The 24879-nt window shown below is 41.6% G+C and overlaps 1 protein-coding gene across 12 annotated transcripts in view; it reads left to right on the forward strand.

The window, feature by feature from the left end:
- LOC118109277 (transcription factor SOX-6) overlaps nucleotides 1-18405 on the forward strand; it is a 105735-nt gene extending 87330 nt beyond the window's left edge. For all 12 annotated transcript variants that reach the window (XM_035156271.2, XM_035156272.2, XM_035156265.2 and 9 more), the window contains 6 exons: nucleotides 498-672; nucleotides 2247-2443; nucleotides 9169-9277; nucleotides 10286-10456; nucleotides 13071-13284; nucleotides 15402-18405. In XM_035156271.2, coding sequence (XP_035012162.1) covers nucleotides 498-672; nucleotides 2247-2443; nucleotides 9169-9277; nucleotides 10286-10456; nucleotides 13071-13284; nucleotides 15402-15744 — 1209 coding nt within the window. In that variant the 3' untranslated portion in view covers nucleotides 15745-18405. The remainder of the gene's footprint in view (nucleotides 1-497; nucleotides 673-2246; nucleotides 2444-9168; nucleotides 9278-10285; nucleotides 10457-13070; nucleotides 13285-15401) is intronic.
- Nucleotides 18406-24879: the final 6474 nt, after the last annotated feature.

A 24879-nucleotide genomic window follows, 5' to 3' on the forward strand; every position in this document is an offset into this window, starting at 1 on the left:
TTTATACGACTGTGTATCATTCACAGACGGATACAACGCTCATGTATGTACGACTCTTGAAACCATAACGCCACCAGTGGCCAAATCCACAGGGTATAGTTCCGAGTGACTCTGAATCGTAAACATCGCAACGTAATTAATGCCAGACCCGAAAAATGCATTGAGTGATTGAAAAGGCTTATTTCACTACCTCTTTCTTGGGGGGGGGGGGTTAACCCGCTAAAAAAGGGCGATTGACTCCTTTCCCATTGCCATTAAAGGAGTTTTTTCCCCTGGTGAGTCATGTTCAAATTTTCATCACTTTACCGATCAGAGCCGGAACTAATAAAAAACAGTGTCTACTGCAGAATCATTAAACCAGAGACTGAATGACAATTGTATCAGTTCCCATTGCAGACAAAAGCCGGATGTTTGTGGGTGTTGATTGGTTTTTTGACCAGTGGAAAAAGAGCTTTCCACTTAGATATTAAAGACTGTTGCATCTGTTCCACTAATAGGAGGAAGGATCCACGCAGCCATTGAACCTCTCAGCCAGACCTAAGACAGCTGAGGGTCTTCGCTCCTCAACGTCCCCAACACAAGGTCTGTTCTGTGGAAACAAGAACAGCCCCACAGGCATGGGCAAGGGCCGCATCCCCAGTCCTACCCCCATCATGGGCAGGAACTCTCTTGGTAAGTAACATCCACGTATGTGCACTTTAACACCAGTGATTCCTTTACCAATAGGGTGGACAGCATGGGCAAGAGGAAGTACAACAGCACAGGCTTCACTGACTTGTTCAATAAGAATCACAGGGCGTTGACGATGCTTTGCCAGCCAAGACATAAATCTTTGGGGAAACACTGGACACATACATAATGTCTCACACACAAACACACACTCCTACTCTTTCCTACATCAGCGTATTGTTTCGCATCTGTACTGTACATTCGGAGTAAGTACGTCCTCGCTCCAGTGTAAAACGTGATCTTCCCCCTCAACCGGAAAAACAAAACCATCAGCCACCCAAACACCTCCCTCCTCCCCGCCACACACAGACAAACCAAGCAGCGCTGCATGCGGCTGATAGGCTGCAGACACCTCAGCTTCATGGGCAGACCTGTGTGTGAGTGTTTGTGTGTGTGTGTGTGTGTTTGCGTTTTACAGGAGTCCAAAGCCCTGTATTTAGCCCCAATGAAAACCCCAGCAGCGGAAGCAGTGAAACCCAGCACACGTTATTTGGTTTTTTAAGAGCTTCCTCACATCATTGTCTGCCTGCGCTAGACCTTTTATGCCCCTACCTCTGCTATCTGTTATTAAGGCCAATCTAAACCCTCTCATTATATCCCTCCAGAAAACAATTTCACCAGCTCCTCTGGAGTGGCTTTGAGGACGCGTCGCTTGTGTTCCCTGCAAAGTTATTTTTTGCCCATTTTAACGGCCACCCAAGCATGCAGTGCTTCCTACTTGTGTGCTAATTAAACGAGGAGGGCAACGGAAACTTTGCATCCTTTTATTTCTTCTCTTTTTTTTCTTCTTCAAATGTGCACCAGCTTAAAAAACAAGTGCGAAACAATTAAACAAAGGGAGGAGATTCTGTCATGTTTACTGGAAAACAACTTTAGCAACATTTGTGTCTGACAAGATATTTTCATCAATTTCTTTTAGATGTTAAAATTTAAATTATAACAGGAAATGTGCATAACTATGATGTGTTTTTTGGTTTTTAAAGATTGTGTAACATATATTAAGGGTCACAAAATCACAGACAAGCACACAACTGGGTTTAAACAAAAAAAAAACTGGTTTATTGATGCTGATAAATAAAATAAAAAGATGCTGGAGAATGAAAACATAATTCAAATACCAAACTATTTTATCATTGTGCCTTACAGTGTAAAATCTTAGGAACAATATTCTGATACCTGTTTTCAACACTGCATATATATTCATAAAGAAGTTTTAAGCTCAGTGGAAAGGGGGCTATACATTGTGAAGAATTTCCTTCCAAGACATGAAAAGTTTGGTTATGTCACATACGAGATCTCCCAATTTGTTCAGGGCTCCTCAGAAAAAACAAGTTATGACCCATCAGAATTCCGCAACATTTGAGTCAGAATACGATGACAGTTGAAAAGTTTTTGCTTCTGCTGCCAGGCCATCGTCAGTCAAACCTGACAAAACCACTTATTCTGACTTTACTGTCATGCCAGACGAACTGACACTCAGTTTCCCCTCTCTCCTATCCCGTCCTGCCCTACCAAAGACATCCTGTCCAGCCTGAACCCCACAGCGCTGTTTGGGGACCAGGACGCAGTGATGAAGGCCATCCAAGAGGCGAGGAACATGAGGGAGCAGATCCAGCGCGAGCAGCTCCACCAGCAGCAGCAGCATGCAGGACATCAGAGTCTGGAGGCCAAACTGTCCGCCCTCAGCGGCATGACCCTGAACAACGGCAACAAGGTTAGTGGCACAGACAGTCAGGTCACATGTGACAACATAAGAGGACAAACTGATAAGATCTATAAGAATCACACAGTTTCAATGCAGTTTTCCTCATCCTTTTTAAGTATCTCAAGAATTCACAAACTTTAATCTGTAAATTTGTGAAAAAGGCAAACCAACCAGGAGTAATCTGCCACATTAGGAGGGATTGGTGAGACTTTTAACAACAATAATACAGCCCATCATTTGGAAAAGAGATTTTATACCTCGACTTAATTGGGGCGCTGCTTCACAAAATCCATCTATTTCACATTTTATATGGTAAATGTCTTCCTCTAACTGTTGGAAAAGGATGAGTTGCAAAATTTGCAGCTCAAGGGGAAAAGCTACAGGTTTATTGTTCTTGCCCATTTTTGTGAAATTTGTAATAGAAAAAAAATAGAATAGAATAAAATAGAACTATACAGGACGTATAAATAAATAGTGACACAAAAAGTACAGCAGTGCACAGAAATCAGGGCAGTAGGTACATCCACTAGTGATGTGCTTGAGCTATAGTGTAAACCATCTTTGCATTATGAGATAAAATTCCAAAATGCTATTTTACATATTAGCATCTCTAATAACGATTAAGAACTGTCAATGTCATACTTTCCGAGATAGGGCTTCCATCAGGGCTTTTATTTATTTTAAAGTAAGACACATCTCCGACGCAGAAAATTCAACAGTTATACAACAACAAAAAATAAGTTATATTCAACTTCAGCCAAATTTAACACTTAGGTTAAACATTCAAAAAGACTATACTATTTGGAAGTACACTCTTACACTCTACTTATTATTGCACTGATTATGGCCTTTACTAGTAAACAAGTAAACAAGTATTTTTACAATGTGGTATCACAACTTCTCCTTCAGTAAAACATGTGGACACTTCATCAGAGCATGCAGACTAATGTGGTGAGGAGAGAAGGGTGGGGGTTAGCATTTTTATTCATACATGGCATAAAGATCCATGTAATATCACACACACACACACACACACACACACACACACACACACACACACACACACACACACACACACACACACACACACACACACACACACACACACACACACACACCTCAGTACGTAGATCTCCTTGCTCCTTCGTGCGTCACATTTTGTCCAGTATTTCATTTGCTGGCTCCTCAAGGTTTCTTCTCAGCTCCTACACAAATCTTAAGAATATTCATGGATGAGATTTGGTGTCGTTTGGCTCGAGCTGCACTTTTTTCGAAAACTTCTCTTTTCTCCTCTCATCTCTGTGGCCACCCAGAAGCTAACTGCTTTGAAGAGGGAGCAGCTGGGCCAATGACAAGTGATGGTTTTTGGCGTGTGAGCATGTTTGTGTGTCTGCCTTCACTGAGACCGAGTGGGTGTTTTTTCGGAGGGGAGATGGTGTTAGCTTCAGAGTGTGTGTGTGTGTGTGTTTGCGTGTGTGTGCACGTGTATAATAGAGTCCGGCTCTCTTCTCTTGTCCTGGAAGGGGGGATCCCGGCCTCAGGGTTTTTGTCCAATTAATGGGCCTTTCTTAGGGAAAGGACCTCTCCCCTCCACATTCACCTCGTCATCCCCAGCCCATCTCCCCCTTGGGCTGAAGGAGACAGGGCCTTTGTACCAGGATCTTATATCCAGAGGGAAATCCATATTCCAAAACATCTTCAATCAGTCTGATCGGCCAATCACACATTCGAAGGATCAGAATTTCAGTAAAACGGGGAACATGATTAGACGGGCTTTCCTGCCCAATTGATCCCACGTTACTTGCGAGGCTGAGGAGACGGAGGAGGAGAGGAACTCATGAATATTTTAGGGGTGGAGTCTTTGAACCCACCAACCCCAAGTAGGTCATGACTGGTGCACTCCAAGGATAGGCTGTTTTTGAATTTTTTGGGACTTGTTTGCATCTTCAGGAGGAAAACATCCACAAATATGGGAAAATATATATCTCTGCTGCACTTATCCTCAGTCCCAAGTTGATGTTTTTACAAGTCATACTGAGAAGCTCATAAATATAAATTATACAACTGCCTATACTAATAATTTGTTGATTAAAATTTAATGTGACTTGTCTGCTGCAGGTCCGGCAAAAAATCAGAGCAATGTTTCCAAACAAGTTTGTGCTTAAAAGAGCTTTTTTTACAAAAAGTGGATTCTGAAATGATCACAGATTAAGGTGAGTGTATTGCAGGGAGAGCCCGACACTCTTCTCAAGCTCTATACTTTCCAACTATAGGAACAAAACCAAAGCAATGCAGTAATTTGGTTTATAGCTCCATGTCTCCTAATAAAAAGCTCATTTGGAAAGTCTCAAAGTAATTGTTTCCGGTTCGAAGATGACAGCAGGCCTCGGTGTTTGTTGTCAGTTTGTTATTCGTTCCCTAACAACAGCAGCTCAAAGACTCTTTCTTTTAGCTTTAAATACATAAATTTGTTTTTGGGATGGAGAAGGTTTTTTTTTTTGCACGTGTGTCTCTTTTTTTCTGAAGCTCTCAAAGGCTTTGCTCTGTCTTAAACAATTCATGGATGGAACTTGCTGGATACTGTGAGTGTGACTCACCCGTTCCACCTCGGGAGGCAGCGAGACCGGCGCTTTCTCTTTACCTTGGATTTCGGTGTTGTTTTCTGCTCATTGCATATATTTGTTACTCACATCTTCCCCTTTGAAACTTTAAAGCTGTGCCCAGGTCTTCTAGTTGTACTAACACAGCGTATTCAGATTCTTTGGAATGAGACAACTGCTGTAAACAGTATCTTTGAGAACATTGGGCTATTTATTGCCTGCGCTGATCTGACTCAAAGAGAGTCGTCGCTGTGTCGTGTGTGTATGTGTTTATTTCGCTTTCTGTTTGTGTATTTTTGTCCCACAGCATTCATTTCAGGCATAGACGACATAGACATTTCTCTGAGAGCTGAAACAGAACCCGGACTCCCTTGTGTGTGTGTGTGTGTGTGTGTGTGTGTGTGTGTGTGTGTGTGTGTGTGTGTGTGTGTGTGTGTGTGTGTGTGTGTGTGTGTGTGTGTGTGTGTGTGTGAGTGTGTGTACTGGCCTTGGCCATGTTAATGTCATTATAGCCGGTGTACACACAAAAGACCTGGCCAGTTAGTGGCATTGTTGAGTATCACCTTACGCTTACGTTGCTTCCAGCTGGCCTGCGGCTGCCAAAGCTCACTGAAATAGCCACTGTGTATAACTGTGTGGGTGTGTGCATGTATGTTTTTGTCTGTTTGCCTTCATGTGTGTGTGCAAAAGGCCGAGGACTTTTTTTCTGAACACCCACAAAACACTCCCGAAGACCACTTGAAGGAAAACATTAAGTTTTGGAGAGGTTGGCACAAAATTCACTTTTCATGTCTGGAATAAAAACTCCAAAATGTGCCATGTGTCCCCGGTAAATTCTTTATAATAGAATAGAGTCCAGCTCAGATTATAGTGTGATAGTGTAGGGCTATGCATTACAATGGAAATACACTGCTTTGAATAAGGAGGGACTACTATTCCTGTTTCCGTGAGCTGAACATTGGGGGTTATGGCAGACGGAGCTTAGGTAAATCTACAGGCCACATAACAAGGTTTTTTGTTTTGCTTTTTCCACAATGGTCCTGCACACAATCACTAGTACAGTATGATGAGGACACACACATTGTTCTCATAACTTAAGTCGACCAAAGAATTGATCTGCAAAACTGTAATCAGCTGCACAGAGATGAGGCTGAAGTTTGGACAGGTTGAAATGTGAAACGTGAAATTTAAAAAATAAAACAGACAACATAAAATTGTATCACTAAACCTGACATGTTCCATCCTTCTTTAAGTATGTATTTTTTTTATATAATTCACTTATTTATTCATCAATTAACTTTTAAGTTACTTTCAATAAGTTTACAATCAGGAAGATTGTCTTCTTAACCTTTGTATTCTTAAGTTTTGAACTTTGCCAGATCTCTCAAATTTTGATAATCTTTATTTTATTTTGTCCCGTGTCCCTTTTGTCTGTATCCTGTTAAATGAAGTCGGTCAGCACGCTTGCAGTTTCTGTTGGTGTAGCGGAAGACGTCTGGAAGGAGGAGGGGAGGGAGGAAATGGTTGTATAGACGTTTATATTGGCTGCGCAGGCGAGTTTGGTCTTTGTAGGAAGCGAGCTTGTGAACCCGACAGCTCAGACGGTTCCAAGTCTTGATTAAAGGTCGACGTAATGTTGCTGTATTTGAGGGCTGAATGATATATGTACACTACAAAGCTGAGTCTGGCACCTGCAAATAGACTGTTGAGTGTCTACTTCTTGTGGGATTGGAGCCTCAAAGGGTGGAGGGTTGGTGTTGGGGTGTTAAGGGCTATGAAGAAGAGGAATGGTGAAAAGTAGATGGAGGGGAGAAAAAAAAACAAAAAAAACCGGCCGGGGCTGACTGACAGCTCTATCGACACACAGCGAAGTCTGGAGAAGGAAATAGAGAAAGAAAGATGAAGAAAATGAGAGGAGAGAGGGAAAGCTGGGAGCAGGGAGGGGGGTACAGACAAGGTTGCCAAACTTGATTGGTCCGGGAGGAGACAGTAAACGGTTGCGGGTCAGTTGGAGGCAGGCCGTGCTGGCGGTAGGCGAGTTGTAACTGTGGTAATGAGCTCAATACGTTGTGGATTAAAAAAATACAGTGAAGTTTAGAGTGTCGCCCTAGCAACAGTAGAGAAGCAAATGCCAAAGCGAGGAGAGACCAGGCGGAACAAAAAGAGTCGAGTGTCTCTTAAATTTAGAAATATACATTCAGCAGCAATATTAAGCTCCGGACCCAGTGAAAGGAATAGTGTGTTTAAAAATACTCGAGCAGCGCAGATGTGATTTGTTTCTGCAGTACTTGTTTGTACTGATTAAAGGGAATGCTCCTCTTTACTTCTGTTTTTTAATTTAACTTGATGTTTTTTAATTTGTCTTCTCCTTGGTTTTCATTCATCTCTGCTCATGCTCGTGTCCCTCATTGTGTTTAATTAATTATGTCCTTGGTTAGTCAGCTTCCAAGTTAAGTGCTCGCTAATTCAGACCTGGCATAAATAATAATAGAATATCAAACGTGCCGTGGGTGAGTTTGACTGTGCCAAAGCCAAAGTGGTGCCAGGCGAAAGTTTCCCCTGTAAGCAGTGTTAAAGAAGTGGAGCCTTATTCAATAGTGCAGACAATACAAATGGAGTTTAAAAAGCTGCTCTGTAATGTTGGTCCAAAAGGCAACTGTCCAGTATCAGACCAGCAGGCAACATGAGCCAGACCTTTTCCCATTTTGCCTTAACAAAGCAAAGACAGATCCTTATTGCATATGCCACCAGGACTTTCAAGTAGACCAAAGTCGACCCACCGCAGAGAATATTTGCAAATTGTGACCCAGGTCTGCTGTTAATCTGCAGTTTGGATCGGTCCACCTCCAATGAAGCTGTCCTGGTTCATTTTTCCAAAGTCCTGACTTTATACTCTGCATTGGTTTTCCATCGGCCTCCTCCCATTCACCAGCAACCGTCTCAAAACTTATTATAGGTTTGAAAAGGATGTTTTGTGGTGCGACGGAGATTCTATGCACAATTTGGTCATTTTGGTTAACATCATTTTTTAAGCTAAATTAATTCATAATCTAATTTAACGGAGAGAACCAAAGCTAGACTCACTTCCAGAAGTCAGACAGCATCATCATGAGGGGACATCTCTTTCCACAAGCTATTGTTTAGCACTACAAGCGTTTAAAGGACTTCTCATTCGACTCTGAACCCTATTCTTGTCTCTGGACTATAGTTTTCCATTCCACTCCTCTTTCTTTTTTTCTTTTGCTCCGCTCTCTCCATCTCATTCTGTCATTCCCTCTTTCTCTCGTTTCTTTAGTCCTTTGTTAGGCGGTTGCTTCCTGCGGTGAGCATGGCACTGCCCAGGCACATGTTCTGTGGTGGGCCTGATTACAGCCCTGCCGTAGTGCTGACATTGGCCCGCGCCGACTCCTCATCTATAAACACAGACACACACGCGCGCACACACACACTCACATACACACCAGCGCTTAAGTTCCACCAACCCTGCCAGCGGCTACCGTGGCATGACTTCATCCGGCAACCATTCCTTGCGTCAAACAAAATGCCTCTGTCACCAGAAAAAGGAGGAGAGCTGAGGGGAGGGGGGGGGCAGAGGAGAAGACGGGGGGAGAGGAGAGCAGAGGAGGAGCGTGGATGTGCGGTGGCTGTGCGGAGGGTTCGATGTTTTCCACCACAGTTTGGGAGTGTGGTGGGGTAATTTTAGCTGGAAGGCCCTGAGGCAGGCTGCTGGTAGAAGTTATTTGTCTCTGAAGCGAAGTGGCAGGCAAGAAGACAGAGACACAGGGAGGTTCGGGAAGACGCTGATGATTAGCACAGCTTTGAAGCAGCTATGACTTTTCTATTAGCTAATGGCATAACCAACATCATTACTCATTTAGCTCAGATACAGTAACAAAAAATGTCCTCCATGCCAATTCAAACCAGCGATTAGTTATATTGTCATCGCGTTTAAAGTAGTCCGGGGTCACCCAGATGAACAGATGCCAGACATGTTGATCCAGACACTAAATATTAAGAAACTGATTGAAAATGAAAACTTCATAAAAATGTATTTCTGGGGGACATTTATCAAGCCCTCGTTTCAGATTCTCAGCTTGCTTGTGCTAACCCCTGGAACCTCTTCTTGATTTGCAGGAGCGGCTGCACTATGAGACGCTGAGCCAGCACCTGGGGAAGCTCGGAGAGGATGCTGGGAAGATGGTCCACCGGGTCATCGACCTGACGAGACCAGAAGATCTGGATGGTGAGCCCTTCTGCTGCCCATCTGTGTTTTTATTGCCCTTCCCTTTTATCCTCATCAGGGTTTTGTTTTTTTTGTGGACATTTCTCTGTCTATTACATTTTTGTTCCTTACAATCTCGGTAATTTAGAATTATAAAAAGCAGGACAGATAATGGAAGCCTAGAGGGAAACGAGTTGCTGGAGTATTGAGGAGCCTAGTTAGAAGCAGTCGCATCCTGTTCAGACTAAATTAATACCAGTGACCCTTAACTCAGTGGGCCCCTTAGAGAAGAGGCCCTACTTCTAGTGACTTTGTATCATGGAGCTTCGATGACGACGAAGAGCCAGAACATACAGGTATTTAGCAAGTACAAATATTTATTGTGCTCCTCAGGAAGCTAGGAGGGACAGGAAGGTGAAGGACACCCTCCACAGCTAAACAGAGTGCTCAATGTCAACATTTTACGCTCTTGACATTTTTTTTTTACACTGTTATTATTCCTTCGAGTACACAAGAGGCTGAATTCTCCTCCTTTTCTCCACAGCTAGTGTTTGTGACACAAGATCCCACCCGGTACAAATATGCAAACAAAAGCAGGTGAAGACAGGCAGCGAGTCTGTAATGGTCAAGAGAGTTTAGTGCAAATAAGAACTATGTCACTATGTCTTTCACTGAAAGTGGTGTGAGGACACTGACTGTTTCCCTCCACCCATCTGTTTCTCATAAAGCACCACTGTTTACAGGGTTGAGGAGTGCTCATCGTGGTTTAGTTTAGAGTCAGACAAGTAAATATGGGAGCATAGGCATTGAGATACCGTCTGTTTGTGCAAACATGTTGAGGGCATCCCGACAAGACCCCCATCAGACTTTTATTATACATCCTCCTGCAAGGAGGCAGAAAGGGGCCTCAGGAGGGAAGAGACAAACAGGAAGAGCTCATCCTTATCACTGCTGCATTGAACATTTAAAGTGTGAAAGTATGTGACGATGACAAACATGTAGAAAATGACATTTCTTTGTGTCCCACAGGGAATAATGTCACAGAGGCCCGAGTATTCAGGGAGGCGCGAGGCAGGAACACCGCCGAGCCCCACATCAAGAGGCCCATGAACGCCTTCATGGTTTGGGCCAAAGACGAGAGGAGGAAGATCCTGCAGACTTTCCCCGACATGCACAACTCTAACATCAGCAAGATCCTCGGTGAGATTTTATATCTTTATAAGAAAGAGCATCATCAGGAAATTTCTCTGCGGCGTTTCCCACAGAATTATTTCAACCTATGGTGGTATGGGGGCACGTGCACACGCACAAATGACGCTCTCACACGCAAAAGATTCTGAGTGATAGGTACAAAGACCATAGAGTGAAAGACAAGTTATCACGTGACAGAGACATGTACGTCAACAACTCGAGAACACACAGCAAATCGAAAGGCACACAGCTTAACAATGTAGCAGCAGTGCAAAGCAGCAAGCTAGAGATCTGTTATGTTATAATGAGAAGTGTCAAAATTGTTTTGGTTCATTATGAAACTGTGGCAGGACAAATTAGAACATGGTGGGCTGCCACAGTCTAGATGATTAATGGGAAACACTGCTGTGACATGGGATAGGGGATTAGCCCTGGTGGAGGTTTGTGCTCTCAGAGCTTCTAACTCATTTGTACATGGGGTAAAGTAATTGTGCTTTGAGCTTAAAGTGTTCCTTTTGGTTATTAAAGTAATTAAATCTGTAATTTAGTTGTTTTTTACTTACAAGAAGAACAAGGGGACAAAATCAACACCCCATCCGTATTATCCTCCCCTGTGTGCTCCAACATTTTGCCACTTGATGCATTTTCTGAGCTGCTCCAATGGGAGTGGAGCTGAAGCATTTTTTATTAACATCCAAGATGGCGGCCTGATGTGGAGAGGTCTGTCGAATCCACCATCAAGAGAGACCCATTTGCAAATGTGAATGAATGATGCCAGACAAATTGAAACACTTTTTGGATAAAAACAAGAAACAATGTTGTCACACGCTGCACACCTCACAGATGCACTCTCACAAACACTTAATGAACAAAAATCGTTGGGCCACAGAAGTGCTTTTGCATCCTTCCATTATCTTGTTCAATGACAGTGCTTCTGGCCGCTGACGTCCCCTCGAATCTGTGAATTTCTTTCAAGGTCGGCCTCTCTGCTCATTAGCTCACTCTGCCACTATTTTCTACAGTTCACAGGGTTTTCTCACCAATATTCTGCGCACTATAAGAAGCACCAGTGTTTTTCGACCTGGAACACTCCGCACACAGAGCCCCACTGTGTCGGCCTGACTAGTGTGATGGATGCATTCAGTTAAAAAGCAGCCGTGTTGATACTAACCTCCTCGACACAGATAGCCATTCACACGGTGCGGAGCGTAACGTTTCTTCATGAAACGCTCCTAAGGCTTCCACTGTCCGGCGCAGGGCTCCAGTGAACTTGGGGGTGGCTGAATGTAAATGCTCCTCCTGAGCAACGTTAACAAAGTGCTTTTTCTTAGGTGGGTCTGTCGTACTGACTTACAGCTTTGAACGGGCTCTGATAAGGGAAGGTTTGTGTCGTGTTAAAAAAAAAGCTTTTTCTAATTTATAGATATCCAAGGATATATCAGTGACAGGATTCAAATTCAAATGCGATATGTCAACTCCTTCGTTAGTGAAATGATTTGTTTAATAGCCGTGATTACAGTCAAATACGAACAAGGAGCTCCCGCTGGTATGAAACACTGATCATTTTCTAGATATTCATCAAGCGTCTGTGGCAACACTGGAACAAAAAGCAGAGCTCAAAGTGCAAAATTGTGTACTTGAACATCGCTGCATGTGTGTGTGCACAATGTACGTCTTTCCAACATAATAACACAGCTGGATGTCCGGGAGTGGTTCGCTTCAAAAAAACACCTCCCTGTTTCCTGTGTCAGAAAAGTACAAGAGCAGTTTTTGATAAACCTTGATAAACAGAGGAGCGAGGCAGCGTGTATAATGACTTGCCGGAGTGCTTCGCAGATGTCCTGCATTCCTGCAGTAATGGCCCTGTCCACTTGTTCTGAAGGTGCTCTCACCAAGGAAAATAACAAGTACACAATGAATCATTCTTCTTAGGCGAAGAGGGAGCAGAGTGTAATCCACTCCTGACTTTAAACAGCCTCCTTGGTTTGAGAGTCTGTTCACATGATAATTTTCCACCGTAATAAACCAGGAGAAACGCTGGCTTTTGTGTCTCTACCAGGGCCTCTGTTGAATGATTGAAGTAATGTGCAGCTGAAATGACAGTGTGTTAGTACTGCCGGATCACTGTTTCAGTGGCCATTTCATCTATTTCACCGCAAACTCACATTCACAGAAACTGTTTACAAAAGCTTGTCAAAACCTTTTTCAACACTCAAAACTCAAAGTCAACTTTTCTGTCAATTCTGCCATATGGACAGGGCATGGATAGGGTTGAAATGTCATTTCTCCTTGAAACCCAGTGTAAACATTTTAGCAGACATATAAGTACACAACATATGTGTAACGCAATTTATAAGTACACAACTACTATTACACAGTCAAAAAGGCACAGGGTAGATATGAACTGCAGTGTATCATTTCAGAGCAAACCGGGATACTATAAAATCGATTAAGCAGTGCAATACTTAATGACTAATATGCAGTTAATATACAGATCATATTTTTTTTGTTAATGTGCATAAAGTTTATTTCTTAACACACAGACATAGCATGTTTTACAGCATAGCTATTCAAAGTAAAACAACACCAGAGACTAAATGAACATTTCAATCCCTTGCTCCAGGCTCTCGCTGGAAATCCATGACCAACCAGGAGAAACAGCCGTACTATGAGGAGCAGGCCCGTCTGAGCAAGATCCACTTGGAGAAATACCCCAACTACAAGTACAAGCCGCGGCCCAAGAGGACCTGCATCATCGACGGCAAGAAGCTGCGCATCGGAGAGTACAAACAGATGATGAGGTCACGACGTCAGGAGATGAGGCAGTTCTTTGTGGGGTGAGTAGCAGTGGGAGACGCTGTCCCTGAACATCAGGTAGCTTTTTATATAAGTGCTCACACTAGTTTGACAAGAAGCTGCAGTTTTTTTCCCCCTTTGTGTGGTTTTAAAATTGAATTTTAAACGAGGCTAATTTACATGGTTGGGACCTTCAAATGGCAGCGGAGTGTAATAATTTCGGTTGTTTGATTTATATCCCAGAAATAAGAAGCCACTCATTGAGCATATTTCTTCACTCCTGGTGACTGACTTGCTGAGGATATATATAGAACCGAATTACAGCACAGTATCCTGTTAACAACTGAATTCTCTGTATTACATCAGTATTTTTTTTAATACAAGGTCTATTTTCTCAGACGTAGCTTGTCCAGCACACGTTGTCCATCACTGCAGTATATGCATAAGAAATTTGCCCATTTCACAGACCATTGTGCATTGACAGACACGAGCCTTGGATCACAGACTGGCTTTGTGTGTTGCTCAAGAAGACCATGGCTCTCTTACTGCACCTGTGACCTCTCAGTGCGGTCGTCTCTTTAATAAACAGACCTTCCTGTCAGCCTCCTTGGCCTGAATAGGGCTATTTCAGAAGAAAAAAAAAAGAAAGAATTGCTTCAGATAAAATATGAAGCACCAACATGTATTTAACAATGTATTTTCCATTTTTTTTTATTCTGAGATTTTGCTGGGTATTGCCCTGTTTCTTCAATTTTTGTTACTTATACATTTGTTGGAGGCTTGTGGACTGACTATCAGGGTTTATGGAGCCTTTATGAAAGGTTTTTCTCTGAGCCTCCTGTGGTTCTATCTGCAAAACCCTTTAAACGTTTTCTGAAGAGCTTTACATTTTTTCGAGTGTAGCGAGCGCGGCGAGGGGAATAACAGTGGCATTGTCTTAATGGGAACCAGCCATGGATGTGTTTAAAGCCATCACAGTGGCCTGTGTTTGAGATGGATTTACCAGAGGCCACGGCTTTGAATAGGAGCGATTTTTAATAGCTTGTCATTTATTAAATTAGGACAATGCCGGGCGCTTGCGGGCAGTGAAATTGGACACAGACAGACATAGTGGAATATGAAATGTAAGCAGATGTTTGAGAGGGAACAAGAGCGAGGCAGACGTCACAAGCTAAATGCCACATTTACTGTGTGTGGTCAAGTAAATGCAAGAAAAACTGGGCTTATGATTCTTTAGGCCTGGACTTTCAATCAAAGTTAAATCACCCAGCGTCTAGGAGCCAGTACACAGCAAGGCTCTGGCGCATTCCATACAAGTAATCCAGTGTTGTTTTAATGTGCAAATGGGTCTGTCAGGCCGTGCGGCGGTAATTGTTTCGGGAGACAGAGGAGGGAGAAGTGTGAGGTGAGAAAAGTGACAGCAATCTTCCTGCTTTATGCGTCTCATTTGAGTAGCCAGAGGGCCTGTTTGAGTGATGTACGTTCACCCTCACTCCGTCCGTATCTTAACAGGTTATTTAGCTCCATGCTGCTGCGAGCCGGCAGAAAGAGCTCTGTGTCAGGACATGCCCGACCAGATGAGAAGCGTCGCTGTTAACTTAAGTGGCCTCAGAATTAATATTTTGTTGAAAGGGCTTTGCTCAAAGGTTAGAAATAAGACTCGTGAATCAAAGTCGGATCAGTCAGAAGCTGTCAGCCTTGTAGCACCATTAGCAACCGATCTGTTAACTGTTACTATGTCTCTGTATGCACCGAAATAATATAAACCTAAAAAAATCATTCCAATGTGTAACACACAAATGAATTGAATTTATTAAACCTAAATTTAGAAAATGCAATTGTTAAATTTGTTTGAAAGAACTTAATTGATTTGTGTGTAACCTATTATTTTGAGTGAAGTCATTTTTGTGCCCCCTTTTTGCAATGCTCACAGTATGACTGTGGAGATGGCAGTGTTGGTCAGTCAGTGCAAACTGACACATCTGTCAGATATCACATTGATTGACATGAAATTATATACAGAAATTCAAGTTCCCCTGAGGATGTGTATACTTTTTTTATTTATATATTTTTATTTTTAATTAAATATAATTATTTTTGTCTAATACCTTCTTCTTTTTCTTACATCCTTCCTTTTCTCACTTCCCTTGTTTCCCAGGCCTCAGCCACAAATTCCTCTTGGCAACAGCCCAGGAGTGGTAGGACTTTACCCCGGTGCCATAACCATGGCGACGACAGCCACGCCATCCCCACACCTGACCTCAGACTGCTCCAGCAACTCAGCCAGCCCTGAACCGGCCATCCCCGTCATTCAGAGCACATACGTGGTAAAGTCCGAGCCAGTTGGAGGCAGCAATGGCGGCGGAGTCAGAGCCTTGGCTCTGCCCAGAGATCCCGCCAATGGAGACGAGGAGATGGACATGTACGAAGACTTTGATGATGAGCCGAAGTCAGACTATAGCAGTGACCGTGAGACGCGGGAGGTCATCAGTGCCAACTGAGTGTTCTCAGGGTGTGAGTTGTAAAAAGAGAAAAATTAAAAACTCCCGTTATACTCAGAAACACTTTTTAAGAAAACATAGTTTATTACAGAGACCTTCAGGCAAACATTTAGGACACGCTGCGTCATGCGCTGAGCGTGCCCAGACAGGACACACACTCAGCGGACATGCTCAGAAAGTTATGGACAGTTTATTGATGGATGTCAAGTTGAAGAACAGGGCTGAAGAATGTGACCCGGAACACAAGCCGAAGAGACACTCAGACATCCAGCTGACGACGAACTTCAGTTTTCCTACACGCCGACAATCTTAACAGGAGTAAACAAGAGCTAGGAGAGCGAGAGTGAGAGAGAATGGGACACAGAACAAATGAACGACAAACACATTGCTGTGTGGTTTGTAAAGAGCATGCATGGATTTTGAAGCATCAGGAATTGGTCTTCAAACGCTATTTGGTCTTAAATGTTTAAGGAGTGAATTAGTTGTTATCATTATGTATTTACATTTTTGTGTTTTCTGTTGTTTTTTTTTTCCTTTTTGTTTTTGTTCAATAGACTTTTTTTCTGACAGGTCACTGCCTGTACAAACTCTGGACTGTCGGAACTTGAAATTTGAAAAGTTTAATATAAATCCTAGCTCTCGTAATCTTATAGTCTTACTTTTGTTTTCTTACATTTACAGTGCATCGACATCTTGTTTCTGACAAACTGCTTACATAACTGTTAGATCTTTTTTTTTTAAATATCCCAGCTCAGGTATGATGTGCCAGCTTGTGAATGTGTTTTTGTTTTGTTTTGTTTTGTTTGTTTTCATATAAAAAGAGTGGTAGGACTTCTTAGACTGTCAAGAAATATGGGGAGCAACATCCCTTATATATCTATTATTATTATTATTATTATTATTATTATTATTATTATTATTATTATTAGTACCCAGACATTGTACGGATTTAATTCAAATGTGCCAAACCTCCATTCACATTCACTCTGGATGTCGTAGTCTTAACTTCCAATGCTGCAAAAAAGTCTTATACAATCAGCTGTCTCTATCTGATGAGATGAGTTCCTGCTTGGTACCTGCTGGCTTCCCTCCTCAGGGAAGATTTGTTTTCATCGCACTGTCTCAGTCATTCACACACATGCACACATTTCGTGCCACTCAGTGGCAGACCCTCCGGCTTTTAGAAGAGTAGCATTGTATGAGTCTGTTCCTCTATTCCATTGTATTAGTGCTTTCAAGAACCACATTGCCCATAGTTCCTCGAGGCCAAACACTTACCACAATGTGCAACAAATGCAGCGCAGTATGGTGTACTGAAGCCCCACTTTGATCATATGTCAAGTCATGCTATGGTTTGACTTCTACCTTAATATACACTTAATATATAATAATAATTCAGTCTTAAAAGTGAACCTTCAGCATCATAACGAAGGGGAAGAAGCAGCCCCACGAAGAACATATACTGTAGGATAAGAGTTATTAACTGTGTTTTCAATCGGTACAAAGATGTGCATAATGTTAATATTTGTATTAGTTTGTTAATATTTTTTTAACGTCTTCTCTGCATCATGTGGGAAAGATACACCAAATTGTTTTTAAAAAAAATTATATAGTTGCAAATAAATGGTACTAATAGGTCTGTTATTTCGAAAAGGGTACCTTTTTCTACACCGCATGTATATTTTGAAGACAAGTAAATTATTAAGAGAAGAATGGAGGAAAAAATGGTGCATCATTTTCTCTCAGTCGCAACCTTTGGTCGGATCACACAAGTTTTCCACAGTCTGGAGCGAGATGTTCCTCTCTCGTCGTGGCGAGGCCCAGTGGTCAGCACCACGCTGGGTTTGAACGATTTTTTCCTCCATTTTACTCAGATGTCACATTCTTTCTCTAAAACGTCATTTTTTTCTTTCTTTTTCTTTTGTCTATTTTCACCACCCTCTCTGCAATTTGAACACGTTTCCATTTTGGACACCTGTGACCTCAGGTGGTTTCCGGGTGCTGTGTTCAGCTGCATTCTGACTCCATATAACTCTTTGTGACCATATTTGGCAATTTTTACATTGGTTTTTGCTCACGGGGAAAAGCTCTCATACATATAGATTTCAGTTAGTGTCATACACATCCTAAGCACTGGATATAAATAGTATGTTGTTTTTTTTTCTTTTTCTTTTCTTTCCAGTATTGACTAATGTGAAGTTGTTGTTTGATTTTCAACATGCTAAATTAGAACAGTCAAAAGTCTCTTTTGAGGAAGCCTCGTACATGCCAGGCACCAGTATAATGCCATTTTCTCTAGAAGCATTTCATTTATTTAAACAAACGTTGTTGCCTAAAGTGGTCCCATCACCTCTGATCTCTTTCAGGTAACCTCATGCTCTTGTCAGTTGTGACCAGCAGAAGCAGATGACGTCTTTTGGTCACACACACATTTTTATGTTTTTGTGATGAGTATTGTATTTGAAATTCAATTGTGCGTTTTAACATTTCATTGTATTTATTAGCCAGCTTTGGCTCTAAAAAGTGTCAGTACAAACTTGGTGAGAAAGACAATCAAAAAAATAATAATAAATAAATAAAAAGTTAAGGCGACATTTTCTTTACTAAAGTGCTTCTTTGACTTTTGTGCAACATTGAGAAATGAACATGTCATGAAACCGATTATTTGTGTGTGAAACACTTGTGTCTTTTGTGTGTGAAAGTGCCGTGCACACGTTTCAGGTAACTCTGCATGAATTCTTATTTCCATTACTCTAGATAATGCCCTCACTTTCCAAGGATATAATAATTTCCAACACAAGGATTTCTGTTTTTAATATTGAGCTGTTCCATTTGGTCTTTATATTTTGGTGGCCCATTACCGTAAATGTGGCCTATTGTTCCATTGTGTGTGTGTGTGTGTGTGTGAGGTAACGCCACACATTCTGACTGTGCTGTGGTGTATACGCCATGGCGCCGGCACTCGCTGCAGCCAATCCCAGCATTTTCAGAGAGAGAAACAGAGAGCTCAGCCATATGCAGCCACATCATAAATCTAATTGTAATTCCCAAATCAACTGTAGCGTCACCCTGTGAGGGGCGCCTGCAAGTTTGTCACACACTCCTTTTATTTGGGAGGGGTGTTTAAAATCATATTTGTGCTGTTGCAACGTTAATCTCATTAAATAAGTCATCATAATTTACATTTCCTTTTCCCTTTCTGCAGGATGAACATTTAGCTGTTTGCAAGTTGACAGAATGTTTCTGTGTGTGCTTGGTTGTGTCCGCACATGCAAAGCTTTCAGCACCTTAAACTAGTTCACTGCAGGGCAGTAGTGCTTTCATTGCTTGATACTCACATCCGTATGTATAGTATGAGCTGCACATACAAACTTCATTAATCTCCGAAAGAAACTGATGTAATCCTCAAGTTCCACTTAGTTTCCCGGTTGTTAAAGCTACTGGCAGCTACATACAGTTTAGGTGTCAGAACAGCAGAATAGTCATGTTGACCTAATGTCATAACTGTGGCTTCAACACATTTTGGTTAACATTCCATTCAGCTTGTTTTGACACATAAACAAAGTACTATGGGTTTTCCACCAAAAAGTTGAATTACTTTGTTAAAAATGGAAAAAAAAACATATATATTATAAATTTTCCCTGGTTAAAAAAGTTTATATACACAGGTTTCAAACTTCCACATCCCACTTTTGTAAGTTGCATATTGGACTCAAACCTGAGCACAGAGAAACATTCCCCCCTCAGCCGATGAATGTGAAAATAGTCTACATGAGTCAAAGTGCACACAAGTCATTCTGCAGAGTCAAGTTCAAACATCCATCTAACAATAAGCAGAACATTTTTGAGGGAATGAGAACTTTAAAGAAGATGCGACCCTGTACTTATCATCATTGGACCAGACTTGTCTTGTTTATGTAACTGGACATCAAGACAACAAGACATTGCCATTTTACACAGACATCTTAAAGGGATAGTTCACCCAAAATACGGCCAAATCAAAAACAATTGTTGTAAATGGCGACCCCTTCTTCAAACATTAACAATCAACAGGACAAAAACATTACAGCCTCCACACTGCTCCTGTGGTGTCATTCCAGTGTCTGTAAGCCCCAACATTCAAATCCGACTCCAAACAGCATCATTTACACCATGTTTTTAGCCTTTCTGTGCAGCTTTCTGGAGTTCTCACGTTACCTACAGCAGTAACTAGGAGGATGGTGTAACATGGTGTAAATGAAGCCGTTTCAAGTCAAATATGAATGCCGGGGCTTACGGACACTTGGATGACACCACAGGAGCAGTATGGAGGCATTTTAAATTTTTTTCCTGTTGATTTGTTACGTTTGAAGAAGTGGTACCCATTTACTTCAATAGTATTGGATTTGTCTGCAACGCAGTTTACCCCTGAAACTCCAAAAGGCTTTTGAGGACTCACACACTTCAGCCACTCCACAATCAGCATAGTGGTGATTAGATAATGAGTAAATTTTCATTTTTTCATTCTTTAATGGGGCTGTTGCTCGAACCTGAAAGAAGGGCAACCATAGCTCCATGTGCCTGATGACCTAAAATATATATATATTTTTAAATATTGTTTGGTTACATATCGGCCTCTACTACCCTCACATGTACCCGTTTGATGTGTCTGATACTCATCATGCTCTCCATCACAATCTGGTCTGGAGCCTTGTGGTTGTCTCTCATTTTGAATTGAATTATTAGAATCAGAATTCATACCAAATGTCAACAGCTTTTTTAATTCAAAATTGCCTGCACACTGTAGAACTTAAATCTTAAACAGGAGGTACCTCATATACACTTTTTGTATTCAACAATTCCCATCCTTTAGATTCTAATCATCGAGTTGACTCATAAATTTGTATCTCTAACAAAAAAAGGGCAATCGCAGGTGACGCCCAGGAATTGGACAGAAATTGGCTGTGGTTTTATATATAAAAAATATGTACTACAATATAGAACTATTACAATACATCATATAAGATTTAACATATTTTCTTGCAATATCATCATATCCCACTACTAAACAGAGAACTTCCAACATATAATTTAAAATAAATAAATAATTTCAATATTCCCTGGGATTAAATATATAAAGGGCAACTTTCTGATAAGAAAAGTCACCAATTTATGAGATCTTGTGCATCAGTAACTACAACTGTAACTGGTTACATCTACGGAAAATTCTAATAGGATTTATAACTTTCTCTAGAGCAGTTTTCAGACATGACCTACGGGTAAAATCTGGAGAATTGGCTACGGAGTTCACCCAGAGTTTGCATTTCACACATCGCACAACAAAGCGGGAGGTTCTCTGCACAGACGTGTTCACAACAGCATCAGATCCTCTGCGTTATTCAGGTGAGAGGTGGAGCAGCCGGTTGCGGGGGATCCCCTACTGGATTCACACTTTGACTTCTCCTGGATTTCTACAGACGATATACTAGGAGGTCTGGCGGATGAAGTCCAGTGCGTGTCTGAAAGGAGCTTAGGTAACCTTTATTTCCTTTAGCTTGAGGGCCACCTCATGTTTGTCTGCTCGACTCTTGACTCCACTGGTTCTCTTGCCGTCTGGCCAGTGATACAGTCCCGCTCACAGCTCAGCTTTCTTTGGCTCCATCTTGCAAACCGCTGTTCCCGTTTTGCCTTCAGCCTCCGCCTGCCAGAACCCTCATCTCTACAATCAATCTTGAATTAATCACTTGTACACACCAAGCATTAGCGGCACAGGGAAAATTTGGGTTCAGTAACTTGCTGAAGAGTATCCTTGGATCCTTTGGCAGCTCAGCAGGTCAATGGGGTGTCGCCGTGGGCAACTTGAGCTCAGCCTTGTGCAGGTCTTTGCTGAGACCAGACGAACAAATAAAAGAAAAAGGTTAAAACTAGATATTGGAGGATAAAGAGAGAGGGTTTGCCTTGTTATCAGGATAATAGTTTTTTCTCAAGTGAGGAAGACATTGACATTAGTGATTAATTGAGCAGTAATTACAAAGGCTTTGATTTCACCTTTCTTTTCTCACAGGTTTCTGGCATGTGTGGAGATGATGAGGCGTAATGACATGCTTTCTTCATGAAAGCCCGGTTTTAGATGGAAGCCCCAGGCAAATTCACTTTTTGACTTCTAAAAATCATCTTGAAGAGTAGAGAGAACAAAATCTTCTTTTCTCTTCTTACCGATCAGGCCTCTAGATCAAGAGAATCACAATTTGCTATTACAAAGGAGGAGCCCTCTTCAAACGTGTTGGGGAGGCTCCATCTATGAGGCATCAAAGCCACACTGTTTATGATCATGGAGGCTCCACTAGTCATTAAATCGCACTGACTGGTCACAGTCATCCTCTTTGAGCTGAGAGCTGATGATGCTTAATCATTCAAATGATCTTGATTCAAAAAGGGAATAATTGCCCTTGCACTTGCCTGGAGCAGATAAATGTGTCAGGATGAGCACTGTGTGTTTGATTTTACAGGTAAAGAGTAGAAGTTTGCATTCATTTATCTAGGCTAAGTTGTGTGATTGATGGATCACACCAGTTCATACTGTACCAAGCATCGTTCTCGAGTGGATCTTTACTGCAAAATGACCCAAAACCTTACGAAAATGAGGTTGAAACAATTCAACCAAAGGTGGAACATGAATGCAAAAATCCTAAATCATTAAGCTATAATTAATTAAAAATATCCTTCAGTGAAATCCAGCCAATATCACTCAAACCCGCAAATATCCTCCTCCTGGTGTTGCTCAAGGATAGATCAGGTAAAGACTAAAGTGAGTATCTTCTGGGGACTATGAAGATCTGCAAATTAAATAAATAAATACACAGCTATAAATCTAATAGGTATTGAGATATGGATCACATCGGACTGACAGGCAAACACACTGGCATCGCCTTAAAGGTAGGGTTGCAAAATTGCATCTGAAACACTAATAATAACTTCATTTGGACCGGATGAAATAATAGGTCAGCATACTTGTCTGTCAATACCCGACCTGCCTGCCCACATTCTCACTGTGCGTGGCCAGAGTCTTTACAGTCATATATGTCGATATGTTACAGCATCTAACGAAATTATGAATACAAAAATCCCCCATGCTAACATGCTAGTTTCAGTACTAACGATTGGTTAGGTTCATTATGATAGAGTTAAATGTTTTCTTAGAGGTGATTCACACACGGTGTAGTTGATGTCAAGCTCCTCTTTGCTCTCTCTCCTCAAGTCGGTCTCTAGCAGTGGTCAGTCAGTGCACGTTCATGTTTTTTGGGGGCATAGCTATTACAAGAGGCCTGATCAAAGTGCAGCCTGCTTTGGCTAGCTTTTCCAGTATTACAAACCCTAGCTCTAAAGATAAATACTTACTTCAAGTAATTGCTTCAGACAAGTAGTAGAAGTTCAAACCTACCTGCCTTTGTGTGTCGTGATTGGTGGTTGTCTGAAGCCATGTTATCCACTGGCAACCTGAATGAGATGTACCCCGCTTCTTGCCCAATGTCAGCTGGCCCTGCAACGTGGCGCTCAAGGACAAGCATTATAATTAAGGGATTGATAAAGCATGTGTTTATTGTATCCCTGAAATTATACAGTGTGACCAAAATATTTCTCCTCATATACTTGCACTGCTAAACTTATTACTTTAATTTTGAGAAACACTATACTTTATGTTAGCTGTATTGTAAAACCTCCCCTTGAATGCATTGTTGGACAATTCTGAGCTAATGAAAATTGACAAAGATTGTAAATTGGGATGGGGTTCATGAAAATCCCTAGGGTCAGTAGCCTTGGGAGGCCTTCAACAATAACTAAAAAGCTAAATGAAACACCTGAAAGGAAATCGTTAAAAAAAATAAACTCTTTGAAAGGAGTTGCTTCAGCTGTGTCTGTGTTTCCCAGTCTTTGAAACATTGCATAAAGGACTATACTTCTTCTTTTAATGCAGTTAGAAATGAAAAAATAAAAACCTACAGCCCTTATTCAGGAAAATGGGCAACGGACAAAAGGCCAATTTCTTTCCTTTTTGAGGCAAAGTCCTTGTCATTTTAAGTGCATTAGTCCGCAAATTAAATATTATATGTTTAACGAAAAATGCCACTTTGAAAGCAGTTGGATTGTTTGACTCAAAGACACGGCTGCAACCTTGATGAGTGGAACTGTGTGCGACCATGAAGAGGTAAAGAACGCCATTGTTGCTAGTGCGCCCCTCATTTGACCTGCTGTCATCCTTTTGTGCTTTCCTCAAAGATGAAGACACTAGACACAGTCACGCAGAGGAGGAAACTTAGACATTTCAGAGCATGTTGCATTCATTTTGCATGCTCTAATGTGTTTATTTCATTGACTAGACATCAACGTATTGTTCATTATTCTAAATGGTGTCAAGCACTACAGGCTACCAGTTTGTAGACAATCTCAACAACCTTGGATTATGTATGTTACATCAACCCTGAATCTCTCTCCCCTGACAACAACAGCATTTAAACACACTATATTTTCAGTTTATATTAGCTGCTTGCGTTATTTCATCCTTTTCTCTAACGAAAATCAATGCTTTTAACCCCTAAACCTTTACTGCTACTATTTCTCAAGCGATTATGTAGAGGCTTTATACTTGGAATGTGAATGTTCGAAGCAAAGTTCGAAATCTGGTCCAATCAGGTCTGTGTCTCCCGGCTGGGTTCAAGATGTGTAACCATGGGTTGGGTTCGGGTGGAACATTTCGGGGTCTTTTCAGGTTTGGGCAACAATTTCTGAAGCCTTGGTGAACTCGTGGACAGACATATGCAACTGCAACGTCAGACTGTGAGGGAGGCTCAATTAAAATGGTGACACATTTTCTCTACTCACATCCTGATTATTCAACAATATGACCCCAGTCCTGCAGTTGAACTGTGGCACTCTGACAGCCTCAAAAGCCAAAGACCTTGTGGAGCACCGATCTGAGAGGGAAGTTGTATTTACAATGAAATTTAAGTCGTGGTAGGTTGTGTATATTATGCAGCACTGCTAGCTCACAGCCAGAGCAATTTTCAACACTTTGACATGCGGGCGAGAGGGTGGGATGTAACAGTTGCACATTTTCAAAGTGAACTCTTTGAATGTACTCGTTGAATCAATTGAAAC

The sequence above is a fragment of the Hippoglossus stenolepis genome, chromosome 5 (genome assembly GCF_022539355.2).
Source record: "Hippoglossus stenolepis isolate QCI-W04-F060 chromosome 5, HSTE1.2, whole genome shotgun sequence".
NCBI lineage: Eukaryota > Metazoa > Chordata > Actinopteri > Pleuronectiformes > Pleuronectidae > Hippoglossus > Hippoglossus stenolepis.